Source organism: Stenella coeruleoalba (genome assembly GCF_951394435.1).
Source record: "Stenella coeruleoalba genome assembly, chromosome: 12".
Classification (NCBI taxonomy): domain Eukaryota; kingdom Metazoa; phylum Chordata; class Mammalia; order Artiodactyla; family Delphinidae; genus Stenella; species Stenella coeruleoalba.
Window position 1 is genome coordinate 88,606,908 of NC_137158.1, and position 13,939 is coordinate 88,620,846.

Here is a 13,939-nt window from a genome sequence, read left to right on the forward strand (position 1 = left end):
TTCATTCGTGAGGCCTTGGACCAGCAGCTGCCGGGGCCGAGCTGCGCGTCCAGTTCTGCGTCTGGGAGGGGGCGAAGGCGTGGGAATGGAGCCCCGGGCTCGCTGCGTTCCCGGGGTGACGACTCCGCGGACGGGCCAGGGTGCGAGCTCCCCAAGCTGGGCAGGCGGTGCTCCCGGGGGGCCAGGGCGGGGGGGACCCGACACCCTGCTCCCGTGTCCGTGTGCAGCGGGCCCCCGGGTCCCTGGCCCCCGCTGGCTGCAGCTCCTGGCAGCAGGGGTCCTAGAGGCCGCGAGCCGCGTGCGCGCGCCACACGGGCACTGCAGCAAGGGAGCACCGCACGGCACGGCCCTGTCTGGGGAGAGCGCAGGGGAAAGAGGGCCTTCGCTCATTCTGAAGACTCTCCGTTGACAGGTGGGGTGTTCTGTTTCTCAGAGAAACGACAGGGTTTGGAAGGAAGAAGGGACGTGGTGCAGCCGAGACTGTAGGGCCTTGGTGTGCGGGAGGCAGCACAGCGCCGGGGCTGAAGCAGCCGGAGGAGCTGAGCCTCTGCATCAGCACGGGGAAGGCAGGTGTGGTCTGGGGCACAGCAGCACCTGGGCTCACCCAAGGAGGCCGAGGAGCCAGGCCAGAGCCTCGCAGGCCAGGACTCACGCTCACCCCTTCCAGTGCGGTCCCGCTCGTGGGCCATGTTTCCCGCCTGTCGTGATCAGGTGGGCCCACCGCTCAGAACGCTGGGGGATGTGAGCGGGAAGGCACAGGCCGCAGACTGTTCTCCTCTTTGCTCAGCGAGTCAAGTGCCCATTTTCAGGGCGGGAAAAAAGTTATTAGGATAAAAATTACCCCACCATACTCCAGTATACAGGAAAAATGTAACGCCCGCATTTTCTGATTTTTACATGTATATATGTATATAAAAATCTTATTTCAGATACGTGTCTTACTTGAGATTTGAAATTCTCCTGATCTCTTTCAGTACAAAGCTACCTGTCTTCTGTAGGTTTAAGTAGGATCTACTTAAGTGTCTCTGGGCCCTTCCCTCTGGCCCGAGTCCTGAGTGTAGCGAACAGTGAGGCACCGCATGAGCGCCCCCCAAACCCCCCCTGGCCGGCCTCTGGCCTCGCCCGGCTGCCAGGTGTCCGTGGGCAGCTAGGACAAGGAGCCAGGCTGGGAGTCGCCGTCCAGCCTTGTCCCCGTGCCTGCGCTTGCCGGCGAGAGGCAGGAGCGAAGGGCGCTAGCCCCAGGGCTCCGCCGCGCCAGGTGCGTGGCCGGGGTCGGTGAAGAGCAGCCGCAGGAAGCCCTCTCCCTGCCAGCGCGGAGTCGGGGTCAGCGAAGGCCCCCGAGGAGATGCCTCGTGCGCTGGACCTCGGAGGGTGAGCCGTGAAACCTGGCGGAGGGGCGGGCACAGGCTTTGCGGCCCCGGGGCCAGCGCGCGGAGGCAAGGGGAGCCCTTGGAGGCGGCCCGAGAGCAGGCGAGGCCGGACGCCGGGCAGCAGGGTCTGCAGGCCCCCGTGGGGCCCAGGCGGGCAGACGCTCCGCTCCGCGGGCGTGTGGTCACAGCGGGAAAGCGGGCAGGGCAGTGGTCAGTGAGGCGAGTGGCCGGGTCCCCAGGACGCTGATTCCAAGAAGCCCGCGGGTTTGCTGCAGTTCAGGCTTTAGAGGGAGTAGCCACTGAAGGGCTCACGTAAGACGTGGTGGCGTCAGAGTGCAGTCCTGAGAGTTTATTCCTCCTGCCTTGGAGAGCGTGGTCCGGGGGGCTCAGAAGTGCAGCCAGGGGCTAGTGAGGGAGCTACGCCTGGTTTTGCAAGTGGGAGGAGTGTCCGCTCAGCGGGGGAAGGAGGTGGCGGCGGAGACGGAGGCCGGGCAGCCGCGGCAGCACGTTTACTTGTGGACCAGTGTGGCGTCGCTGGGACAGACACCCCTGCAGGCAGCCGGGCCCCAGCGCGTCCGCCGCTGCAGGGCTGCCAGCTTCCGGTGCGCCTGCCGGGCCCCGGCGTGTCCGCCGCTGCAGGGCTGCCAGCTTCCGGTGCGCCTGCCGGGCCCCGGCGCGTCCGCCGCTGCAGGGCTGCCAGCTTCCGGTGCATCTTGGGCGCTGATGTGTATTCGTTGAATGGCAGCTTTCACCTTGGCTGTTGAACGGGGTGTGTGTAGTGAGTGGAAGAGAGAAATATCAGTGTATCCCGGGTCTGTCTTCAGCAGCTGGGCGTGTGGGCGTGTTTACTGAAGGTGGAGCTCCTGAAAAGGAGCACGTTTTGGCAGGGAGAGAATCGAGAGCTCAGTTTTGAGCGTGTTAGATTTGAGAGCTGGGTGGATGCCTGTTGAGCTGGGCAAGCGAGCACGTTATCGCATGCATCGCCGGATACCCGAGTGTGGAACTCGGAGGGAGGGTCAGAGGCATAGGGTGCTCTAGGGGGTAAGAGCAAGCTCTAGTAACCAGATGGCGTGCCGTTTTCAGGCATGAAAAAGTGTGTCAATGTCTGTTCTTACAATGAGACACGACTCCAGCAGTTCACCTGTGGACTCCATGGCTTTTTCTCCAGCAGAGCTGTAGTCTCTCTGGTGCTCACAAAGGAATGTTGAGCAGGAGTGAACAAGTCCTGTGATGGGCCCACGTTGCTGAAACGCCGCTCTGTGCCTGATGCCCGGCTAGGGCTGTGCCGGCCCTCATGACAGCGCAGGTGGCCTCGGGAGAGTCCAAGGCCGTGTGGCGAGCGCGGGCAGCCGGGGTGCTCGCAGGGCTCTGCGTCCTCCGTGGTGGGCGCCCGGAGCAGAGCGCTTCCCGCCACACGCTCAGTGTGCCCGCACGTCGAGTCTCGGGGAGAGGAGCCTGTGGGCGTTTCCAGCTGGTCCCTGAGGATCACACAGTGCCGTCACCTGTCATCTTGTTCTTGTTAAGCACAGAAGAGCCCGCGGCCGCCGTGTTGAATTTTACCCCCGTCACCCTTGCTTGCGTCTGTGTGATTTGGTCTTTTCCGTGAGCTCCTGCGGCCTTTGTGTTCGGCTCCGTTCTTCTTTACTTCTTCCTAATTAGCATGTGGCCTCGCGGCCGTGAGCCTGGGCAGGGTTCTGATGTCAGCCCGCCGACGCCCCTTCCAGGCTGCGGCTGTTTTATGGGATCCAGATGCCTTGGAACCGTCGTGCGCTGTCCACTCTGTGAAACCCTGCTTTGGGGACGTTTGGGGCGCTACTTCTCACTCAGCTGAGGGCCGGCACGGTGCTTCCTGTTTAATTTGGATTTTTTAAATAGCAACCGTTCCCTCCTTTTCATTTTTCTAGCTCTTTTTAAAGTTTAATAAAGTACAAAGTAAATGAAACTCTGAGCTTGCCCGGTTACGTAAGAGTCCGAGTGTTGCATCGGTCTGGCTGCGGTTGCTCAGTGCCGTCCGGGTTGTGGCGTCCAGCTCAGCTTCGTGGCGGCGAGCCCTGAGAGGTCAGCTGTGTGCCGCTGTTACCACCGGGGGAAGTAGACAGTTGTGTTTCAGCTGGAGAAGCTGGTGCGCCCGAGAGGCCAAAATGTGGCTCTCTGTTGTCGGGAGAGCAGAGTCTGTGGTGAGTCTCTTCGGGGCCGTGGTGGACGCGGATGTTCTCTTTAGAGGCTGCTTTCCCTCCAGGGTAACGTGCTTCAACCTGTCCGGGGTTCACTCGCCCGTGCAGCAGCCGTGTAAGGGAGCTCGTGATTACACACCCAGATGTTTACTGCTCTGTAGCTGAGCACTATGGATTCCTGAGGTTCGTGAAGCTCTAAGGCTTCTGTGTACTTTTTATACAAGAAAAACCATTAATCTACTCCTGCCGGTTGTAGTATAGTGAAAGTTGCTTGAAACAGTGGAAGCTGCTGCTGTAGAATTTGCCCAGGACATGCAGGAATCTCCACAGTGCAACTTCTTCTGGGCCGCTTTAGGTGCTTTTTACTGCAGGCTTTCTCCAAAACCTGGTTTTTCTAAAAGTGAGCATAAAAGTGACAATTTGAAAGGTACTTAGGATATTTTACTATTTTATTTAAAAATGAATGGTTAATTGAATCTTAGTTTGTGCTTTGACTATATACGGTTTTCAAGGTTTTAAATCTTAGCTTAAAACACAAAATAAAATTCCTGTGCCTTAAAAAGGAGAGGCTAAAAGCACTGTTTATTGATCATACTGCCTTTTCACCACTTACAAAGCGAGTGTGAACTACAGTTTAGTCCTTTAAGGAATTTGAGACCTTCACCCTTGTGTTCCTTAGTGACCTTATTGGGACCAGGTGGGAAAGACCTAGTCAAAGAAATGAGTTGGGAAATTCTCAGTTCCCTTTTAAGATCAATTCCAAAGTACCAGGTGACTGCAATTTCTCCCGTGGACATGCCAGGAATAACTTTCCATTAAGTTGTGCGAAACGACCGAGTGCCCTGCATGGCTGTTGGCTTATGAATTTGGAAACAATGTTTTCTATTTCTGTCCTAATAGTAAATTATATAAAAGAACAATGTTTTACCTATACATTTACAGTAGTGGCCTACGTGCAAAGTTCTTGGGTCCACTGAAATAACTGAATTCAATTACAGTATTAAAATAATGTAAAGCAGAGCCCTCTTTTCACGTGGTGGTTGGTACCCGTAGAGAACGACGGTATTTGCAGGGTCCCCGGGTGGAGGGATTGGCTGTGGAGCAGCCCAGTCTGGCGAGGCCCAGACAGCCCCGGGGCACCTGCCTGAGCCGTGCAGGAACCGACGGGTCACCTTCCTTGTCTCACTCTTGAGCCACAGACGCTCTGAGGCTCCTGGGGAAGCTGCCCCTTCGCCCTGGAGAACCCTCCTCGCGCCCTGGAGAACGCTCCTTGCACCCTGGGTCGTGCGCCCACGCTTCCGGGCTCCAAGGCCTCCTGCAGCCCATCTGTAGGGCCCAGTTCAGAATCAGTGCGGTTTGCTTCCTTTACTTTACGGAGAGTGAAAAGATAGATGACACAGTGTTGTTTGTTTGTGCTTTATGCAAACGGTAGAAGATGGGCAGAGCTGACCCTGGAGCGTGCGTCTCTGGCAGAAAGGGCACTTACCACGCCAGTGCCGTCCAGGCTGCTAGGGTGGAGAGTGTCTCAGGTATGAGTTTGAAAACTGATTGTTTCAGAACTAAGGTAATGGCTACCAAAAAGAGAGAGCCTGACAGTGTTTTAAAAACTCTAGTCTGAATTTTAGTAGTTTATGAATCAGAACTCTTGTCTGCCTAGAACTAAAGCAGCTCCGAACACTGAGGAAGGGGCGGGTGGGCAGAGCATTGTACTGAATCTGCCTGATGAGTTTTAAATACTCCTGGCTCTCAGGTCAGCCCAGCCCACTGATTGTTTGAAAGCCTTTCGCGAGGGTGCAGGCTGTTTCCACGCCGGGAACAATAGGCTGAACCCATGCCGCTGTGGCTGGCCAGTCTGTCTTCCTCCTGCTGCTGCCTTTTTTTTTTTTTCGGCGGGGCGGGGGATTGTGTTTTAATGATGTTTTTATGCTGTAACTCATATCACACTCCCACACTCACTCAGACGTGGCAGCTGGAATGTTTGAAGCGGGGTTCCTTCTGATTGAGTCTCTCTGAGCGGGAGGTGAGAGCACCTGTGCTTCAGTCTTTCCCAAGGTGCCTTAGAAGATTTAGAGCAAACAAGATATTTAGGAGCAGCCTTTTCTAAACTTGTAGCCCGTTCTCATCGGATACATCAGGCAGCTGACTGACAGGTGCGTGTTTCTTTAGTTCTGGGGAAAGCGCAGTGCGGCTTCTGCTGTCTGTCGTTCTGTTTGGGCATCATTTTTGTCAGCTGACCGCCGTTCTCTCGTGTACCTATTCTGCAGGTAAATTCCAGGTGTGGTGTTGCTTCACCCCCTTCAACCTCTGCCCTTTCCTTCTCTCCTCCTCCCCTCAGACTCCTTCTCCTCAAGCCTCCTTCTCTCCCTTTTAAGGGAAAGGAAACAGCTCCAGGATGCACTTTAAGGTTGAATACTGAGACCACACAGGAGTGACCTTTGTTATTTCACTTTAACTGCTTTTTTCAGGACTGAGGATCTAGCCCTCTGCCTTCTTTTGTGCCCCTGGCTAGTGTGTGTGGTCCCCATTCTCTAACCTCCCGAAAATTACGTTAAAGGCCACAAATGCCAAACAGCTCGAGTGCTGTACTGCGTGTTACCCTCGTCAGTGCCTCTGGAAGGGAAAGTGTGGTTTTGATTTTTTTAAATGGACTTTTAATATTTAATTCCAAAGTTGTGTCTGGTGAAATCCGTAATTCCTGATGCCTTTGGAACACATCACTGCTTCCCAGAAGGCAGTTTTTAAAAAGGAATTTGATTTGTCAGGTGAGGAATGGGTAGTTCCAAATGGTTATGCTTATTCTGTTCATTTTAATTTTACAAATAACATGGACCAAAAATACAATAATATCTTTTCAAATGCCGGTTTAGACAACTTTAGGCAAGTAATTCTTAAAATACTTTATATGTTTACTTATTATACTGTGGTTCTCTTCTCATCGTTGGAAATCAGGGTGTGTAATGTTAGCGTATATATTGTGTTGCAGTTAGACCTTGTTTTTACACAGTTATCTGCATAATTATAGATTATTGCTAGTATCTTTGGTTACTAGTAACATAGATATGCCATGAAAAGCTTATAGTTTTAGAGCAGTGATGTCCAATAGAAATAGAATACGTGGGCCGTGTAGGTAATTCAGAATCTTCTATTAGCTACATGTAAAAAAATAAAAGAATCTGGAATTAACTTTAATAGTGTGTCTTCTTTTATGTAGTTATGATTTCAACGTGTAGCCGTGTCGGTCGTTAGTGAGACAGTTTAGATTCTTCTTCTGCGCACTCAGTCTTTGAAGTTGGGGCGCTTTGCACTGAGCTACACATTTCGGTCTGGACGAGCCGCATCCCAGCGCCCAGCAGCCCCTGGACCTCGTGGCTGCCGTGCCAGGCACGCCTAACGTGCCTTCACCAGCGAGCGTCTGGAAAGCTCTCTGCGTATATTCCTCTTGTTGGCCTTTGGTCAGTGCTTAGGCCCCTCATCTTTACGTTCTTCTAATGACAGATGTGATGCCTTGATACGTAGCAGCAAAAAGGTATAACTTGTGGACTCCGTTTTCATTTCTTAATTAGAAAAGTAGAATTACCGTAAAATGAATTTTAATTTTGGGCGTATGTAAATAAAAGAGGAACTTAATAGAATATGTCGAGTAAGTTTTTTTAAAGTTCAGTCTTACTGGGCTAGTGTGTGCATTATTGTGTAGAAATGAGACATAAGTGGTTTAATATTTCTGGAATTAATAAATTTTGCTTTATTCATTTTTTTTATCATAGTCTATAACGTTTTTATTTTTATTCAGATGAAATGGGGTGGGAGGCAGAGTGCTCTGTAATGTTAAGGAACGATTACGTCTTTTCCAAGAGCTGACCTGTTCCCAGTACAGATGGTAGTGGGTAGGGACCCACACAGCTCACCAGCTCCCCGTCTCCCCAGTCACGGGGGCCGTTCCAGCCAGGGCTGCTCTGGCCAGAGTGAGGCCTTGGATCACCTCAGCGTTGCTCAAAGATTGCGGTCTTTGGGTGGAAAGTAACTAAACTATCCATGGCGATTTTATAGAGAGAGAGAGGGAGAGAGAGAGAGAGAGTGTAAGAAATTCCGTAGAGTTCTTTCATCTCCAGGTGGTATATTCATCTTTGATTTTGTTTTTCTAAAGTAGTTACCGGTGGAACTGTAATTTATCTTTACAGCAGTTGCATTTACAGATTTTTATGGCCAGTTTATAGTCATGAGCTACCCACGAAGTACAGATAAGATTCAGATAAGGAGAGATGGGAGAGATCCAGCCTGGAAAGAGGGAAGGGCCTCCCCATAGAGACAGGCAGTCTGCAGAAAGGGACACGCTGACAGACGTGTAGGCAGAGTGCTCTGTTAAGTAAGGAATATTCACTAGGTAAATAGTGCGAGGTTGAGACCACATTTGGAAGATTCAAATGCCAACCAAAGTTTGGATACCTGTTAGAGCAGCGGTCCCCAACCTTTTTGGCACCAGGGACCGGTTTCGTGGCAGACAGTTTTTCCACGGACTGGGGGGGTGGCCCAGGCGGTGATGTGAGCGGTGGGGGTGGATCAGAGCAATGGGGGGATCCGGAGCGGATTATGAAGCTTCCCTCGCTCGCCCGCAGCTCACCTCCTGCTGTGCGGCCCGGCTGTTGGGGACCCCTGTCTTCGAATATTACTTATGTATCTCCCTACCCCCAAGAGTCTTTTTAAAAGATCATCTTTTATCATGGTGCTTTGTTGATGACTTTTAACTAAAGTCAGTTTTTATGACGAACCTTCAGTAGAGCTTTTAGATGCTCGTGGTCTTCTGAATTGAGGTCTCTAATAATCATGACCTCTCGTTTCTTCCTTGTGACAAGGACGCATAAATTGAACTTACTTGGAACTGAAAGGAGCGGCTGTGACTTAGAATTTAGGTAACTTCCCGTCATGCGAGGCAGTAAGCCCAGCAGTTCTTCAGCGCCGTGCCTTCCTCGTCACCTGCTGCCTGACAGCGGTGGGTCCGAGTGTCTCAGAAATGCTTGAGGTTTCTAAGTTTTTACACCAGTAGCTCCGCAGTGCTGTGTTGCCAGCTCCCAGATAACGCACATATCAGCTGCTTCTTAGCCTGCCAACGTATTCATTCAGTAAGATTCTGGATTTCCCCAGAGAGGGTTTTTAGAATAAGGAGTTGACCCCGTTGTTGTAGCCTGACTGCAGGGATTTTGGGAAGCGGCCCTGGCAGGGAGCTAGGGGAGGAGCCGCCTGTAACCGTCTGAGGGAACACAGGAAATCCCATGGGAACGTGAGCCAGCGAGAGGTCGCATCCTGCCTGGCCTTGGCAGGGTGAGCGGGCCGGCAGGTGGGCCTAGGGGTCCAGTGATGAAAGGACTTTGGCAGAGCCGTTGCATCCGAAAGTCGTTGTGTGGTGAGAACAGCATAAATAAAAGCAAGGACCTGGCAGCCGGGGGTGGGAGGGGGGATGTGCAGGGCAGTCAGGTGGGCGTGGTGTGCTTGAACTTGAACTTGGGCGCCCGCTGACAGATAGCTGGTGGCCTGTCGGGTCAGGAGAGCTTTGCTGGAGGCGTGCGCTTCCGGAAGGGGAATTTTGTGAGGCAGGTTGGGTAGAGGGGGCCAGCGGGCGACTCATAAGGAGGGTTTTCCTCATTTTGCCAGAATTTTTCTGAAATTTATAATGTAAACTAATGCTTGTTTAAAGATGTGACTTCATTAAAAAAAATTTTAGATGATGCTATCAAATATCTATTACAGGATCGGTTACTTGAATACTTAAACCTTAGACTTATTAAATTTCGTATTGCATGTAATGCGGAATAAATTATCTGTTTAAAAACATTAGGCTTTGGGGTTATTTCAGTGCTGCTTGCAGCTCATGTGGAGTCTGCTGAATTCAAGCCTGCGTATTAGTTGTCTAAAATACAGGGCGGTCGTGAGATCCTAGAGCCCGGTAGTTACCCGCAGGCGTGTGATTACTGGTCTAAAGGAAGAGGTTGAAGACAGGAAGTAATAATGTAGTGAAGCTGCAGTTTATCGTGGACGTGCAGCCGGGGCATCTTCCTGGAGGGAAAGCTGTGACTAACGGAGGCCCTGACGGGTATGCAGCGAAAAGCGCGTTTGCGAGTTCTTGGTTTATCCAGAGGAAGCAGAACAGCATTTTCATGGTTTTCTTGTACTTTCTATTTTGTGACTTTAAAAAGATTAAAGTTTTCTTATCACTTTAATTTGTCCAAATAAATGAGATTTTTTTCTTTATTAATAATAATCTTTCATACCAGAAATGGGGAGGAGGGCTTGATTTATTGTTTTAAAATATCCAAATATGTATTTGGTATTTTGTTTACATCAGTTACTAAAAATACTGTCTTACTGGTATTACTGCTAGAGATTTCTTTTGTCAAAGGTAGTAGTGATTGACTATCTTATTAAAAGTACAATTTTTGTTATCTAAATTACAAGGACAGTATTGCATTCCCAAAAAATAATGCTTGTGAAAATGTAGTGTGTCCATTCACACTAAAAACCGGGATTTTGAAGTCTAATAGTCAAATAGAGAGCAGAAGAAAAAAGTAACTATGCGTTTAGAACCTTTCCCCCAAACGCTGGCCTTGTTACAAGGAAATAATCACGCAGCGTTTGCAGAAAAAGATAAAGAGGGATTTTCAGTACCCTGGTCAGAAATATTATCTGACATCCGCAAAGAAAACTACTCTAGAATATGAGCTCCTTTGGGGGTGGGGACGTGGGGAGGTGTCTGTTTTGTTCATTCACGTACCCAGAGAGCTTAGGGTGGTACAGGCATTCAGTGACTGTTTGCGGAATGAATGCAGCTGTTATTCAAACAGCCCAATTAGGTAATTAGTCATAGATTACATCAAAGTATAGAATGTTATTTGAAGGAGTCATTTAATTAGGTAATACAGGAGGGGTGCCCACTTTAACAGATGGGGCAGGGGGGCTGCCCTAGAAGTAGTGTCCCACGGATCATCTTAGGCCTCAGGTTCAAGGCAACCATATTGGCACAAGGGAAGTCAGATGAGAGCTGTATTTATTGCTTTTTTGCTAAGCGATAGGCTAAAATTCAGAAAGTTCCCGTTTATTGAGTGACTATATATACACACATGTACACACACGTGTGTGTGTGAAATTTCAAATGTACGCAGAAAAGTACAGTATTTCCCCAGTATCCCAGTAATTTTTTACGGGAGGCAGCAGGGCCAGCTGAGTCCTCGGGGCATGTGGTTGGGTGTCTGGACCGGGCAGGAGACGTGTAATGAGGCAGGGTGGTGGATGTCGACGTATAGACAGACAGAAACGGAGAGGGGTCTTGAGGGGAACAGTCGGGAAACCTCAGCCAGAGGGTCAGGAGCTGCTGAGGAGAAAACGGGTTTTACTTACCGTGTGTAGAGCTTTTGTAGAATCAGCTCCCAGATAATGTAACCCCAGGAAACCTGGAGTGGAGCTGTTGTGTTGAGGCCGTGTGTATGGTCTTCAGAAAGAGGTAAGTGGTAGGTGCTCTTAGGCTCACAAAGCGGCACCTCTGCTGGGTTTTCCCTGAGGCGGGAGGTTGGGCAGACTGCCCTCTTTCACCCTGTTCTGTTAACTAAAGGGAAAACTAAGTTTTCAAGTGGAAATTTGGGAGTTCCAGAGTGTTGTAGAAAATGGGTGTCAATTAAGTCATTGGTTGAACTGTCTTTATACCTTTCTGTGGTACCTTATGTTTTTGCTTTTGTGATACAATATTTCATAAGTACTGAGGTTCGAGCTGAGAAATACGTTCTCAGTTGTAGAATATTGGTAGTGACATCCAAATGACGTCTCATACGTATGAATGCTTCCTTTGGTGGCCCTAATAAATTATCTGAAATTCAGATGTTACGTTGGAGTTGTAACGTCCAAATAGAACACTGGCGATTCTGTAAGGCAATTGTATCTATTTCTTCCATCCGCCTCACAGAGGTTCCTCGCCCGTCCGTGATGTAGCGTGCAGTGAAGCTAGTGCACGCGCGCGTGCTGCGCGGGCTGGTGCTTGTAGTTCAGGACTTCCTTAGGGTTACAATGCGTGATCCTTAAATTGCAGCAGTGTAGAGTATTTTCTGCATAATTGTCTCTCCCTAAGTCCCTCTTCTTGTTTGCCACAAGAAGGTTTTCCTTGTTTTAGATTTTAAACTTTACGGGTGTAAGGGGAGGTGGGTAAGCTTTGGAACGCAGAAACCCTCTGGTGAGCTGCTCTTGTATCGAGGTGAGCAGCAGTGCTTGCTGCGAGCGTGGCCCACGTACACTTGTACCACCAGGACTCACCTCTGCCTGCAGGACTGCAGGTCGGTCGTGGTCACCTCGCCAGCTGGCTGGTGATTGACTGATTTTTCAGAAGTAGTTTTTCTTAATTTGGAAAGACAAAGTGGGTGCATTTCCTGTTAGTTTCTTTATATTTACCGGAGTGTTGATTCTATTAATATAGTTTTCGCAATTCTAATTTTCATGTAAAAACAATAGCTGAGACTTTACTTACAGTCATCTGTATGCATGTTTTATTTTTACGTTTCTTACTGTGTATTTTCAGTACGGTGTTTTCCACCTTGTTTTTGTTTAGGGTGCTGGTCAAGACAAACTTGGAATCTACGTCAAGTCTGTTGTAAAAGGAGGTGCTGCTGACGTGGTGGGTATGACTCTTAAAGCGGCCAGCTCTCAGTGCGCCGTGTGTTTAACAGACGACATGCGATGTTCCGGCTGTTTTAGTCTGTGGAAAACCCAAGTCTGAGCGTACTTACCGTTGGCTTCCTCTCCCCCCTTCTCCCTCTGCTGTCCCCCCCTCCTCTCCTGTCCGCATGCCTTCCGGGTGTGTCCAGGACGGGCGGCTGGCTGCAGGTGACCAGCTCCTCAGCGTGGATGGACGGAGTCTGGTAGGACTCTCTCAAGAAAGGTATCGTTTCTTTATCTGTTTAAAGCTTAAGAAGAGCACTTTTTAGGGATATTTCATATTAAATTTTGGAATTGGAAGACGAAAAACCATGCTAAAAACTATGCCCTTCCTCTCTAAGTGTAAAAGTCTTAGTGTACATGAAAATTATGTATTTTAGTCTGAATACGTTTCTTTGACTCTTAGCACTTGCTGAAGTTTCTGGAAGTCATCTACTGTTCTTATTGATAGTCAGAGGGAGGGAGTCTGTCAGAACTTGACTCAGGCTCGCGGGTGAGGCCGGCGGGCGTGCTGGCCTCGCCCTGACCGCAAGCTGCCGTGGGGACAGGACGGGTGCCTGAATCACTTCTCTTACAGCCGTGATGCTCTCTTCCCAGGGCAGCAGAACTGATGACAAGGACAAGCTCCGTGGTGACGCTGGAAGTAGCAAAGCAAGGAGCCATTTATCACGGTCTCGCTACCCTGCTCAATCAGCCGTCGCCCATGATGCAGAGAAGTAAGGACTGCGGGTCGCCGCCGCCCCCATTGACTGCTGCCAGTCGTAGCTCATGCTTGCTGATCACCTGCCGTGTGCCAGGCTTTTTCCAGTCGTGGCCTCGTCTAATACTCACAGACCCTGTGGAATAGGCCCTGTTGTCGTTACTACCCCGGTTTTAAAGAAAGACGCGAGGCTGAGCGCGGTGCCCAGGATTACTAGATCATGGGCTGCGGGGGCCAGTCGCGCTATGGTGGTGGTAGTTTATTAGGGCCCCCCCCCGGCAAGAGCCACTGACAGCGTGCACACGCCTGGTGACCGCAGGGGACCCCGCACGTTCCACATGCCAGCGGCACTCGGGGCACTTGGTCGGTAGTAAGTGGAGGAATGACTTTTCATCTTTGACAGACAAACACACGCGGGATATAAAGCCTTCAACGAACAAGTAGAATCCTCTCCCGAAGGAATGTTTACACGCGTGTGTACGAATAGTTGTTTCAGTCTTGCATGCTCTGAGATAGGGCATGACTGTTATGTAGAGAGTTCACTTTAACTAAAAAGCTCAGTTTTTGAATGAATAATTCGTTGGTGGGAACCGTGGTTTTGTAGTACATCAAAAACCTCAGAATAAAATCAGTATCAATGTGGGGCTTTGTAAAGAATTAGCTGAGAAACCAGGGGAAAACCATGATGATGCCCATTGTCTGTGAAATCCCCACATACTTTGTACGTCCGTGGCTGGCTGTGTGCATCCCCAGAGCCGGTGCCCTGGGCGAGCCCGGAGCCCATGCCTGGTAGCGACTGCAGCTGAAGCGCTGAGAGCCTGGCAGACAGACACAGGCCTCCACACGGCACTGTGGTTGTGCTTTTTTCATGACATGGTGCTTAACATACGGTTGTCTGATGCCTTAGTTTATAGTCATTTGAAAGAAGCAGACTAGGTGATGAGTTTAGGACCAACGGGGGAAACTGTTGGAATAAATAATAGGTCAGGGCCGTGGAGTGAGAGGAC

The 13,939-nt window shown here is 50.3% G+C and overlaps 1 protein-coding gene across 9 annotated transcripts in view; it reads left to right on the forward strand.

The window, feature by feature from the left end:
* The window catches only part of AFDN (afadin, adherens junction formation factor), a 138,235-nt gene that overhangs the window by 101,806 nt on the left and 22,490 nt on the right, over positions 1–13,939 (forward strand). For all 9 annotated transcript variants that reach the window (XM_079939691.1, XM_079939694.1, XM_079939696.1 and 6 more), the window contains 3 exons: positions 12,126–12,191; positions 12,382–12,455; positions 12,830–12,948. In XM_079939691.1, the coding sequence (XP_079795817.1) occupies positions 12,126–12,191; positions 12,382–12,455; positions 12,830–12,948 (259 nt within the window). The remainder of the gene's footprint in view (positions 1–12,125; positions 12,192–12,381; positions 12,456–12,829; positions 12,949–13,939) is intronic.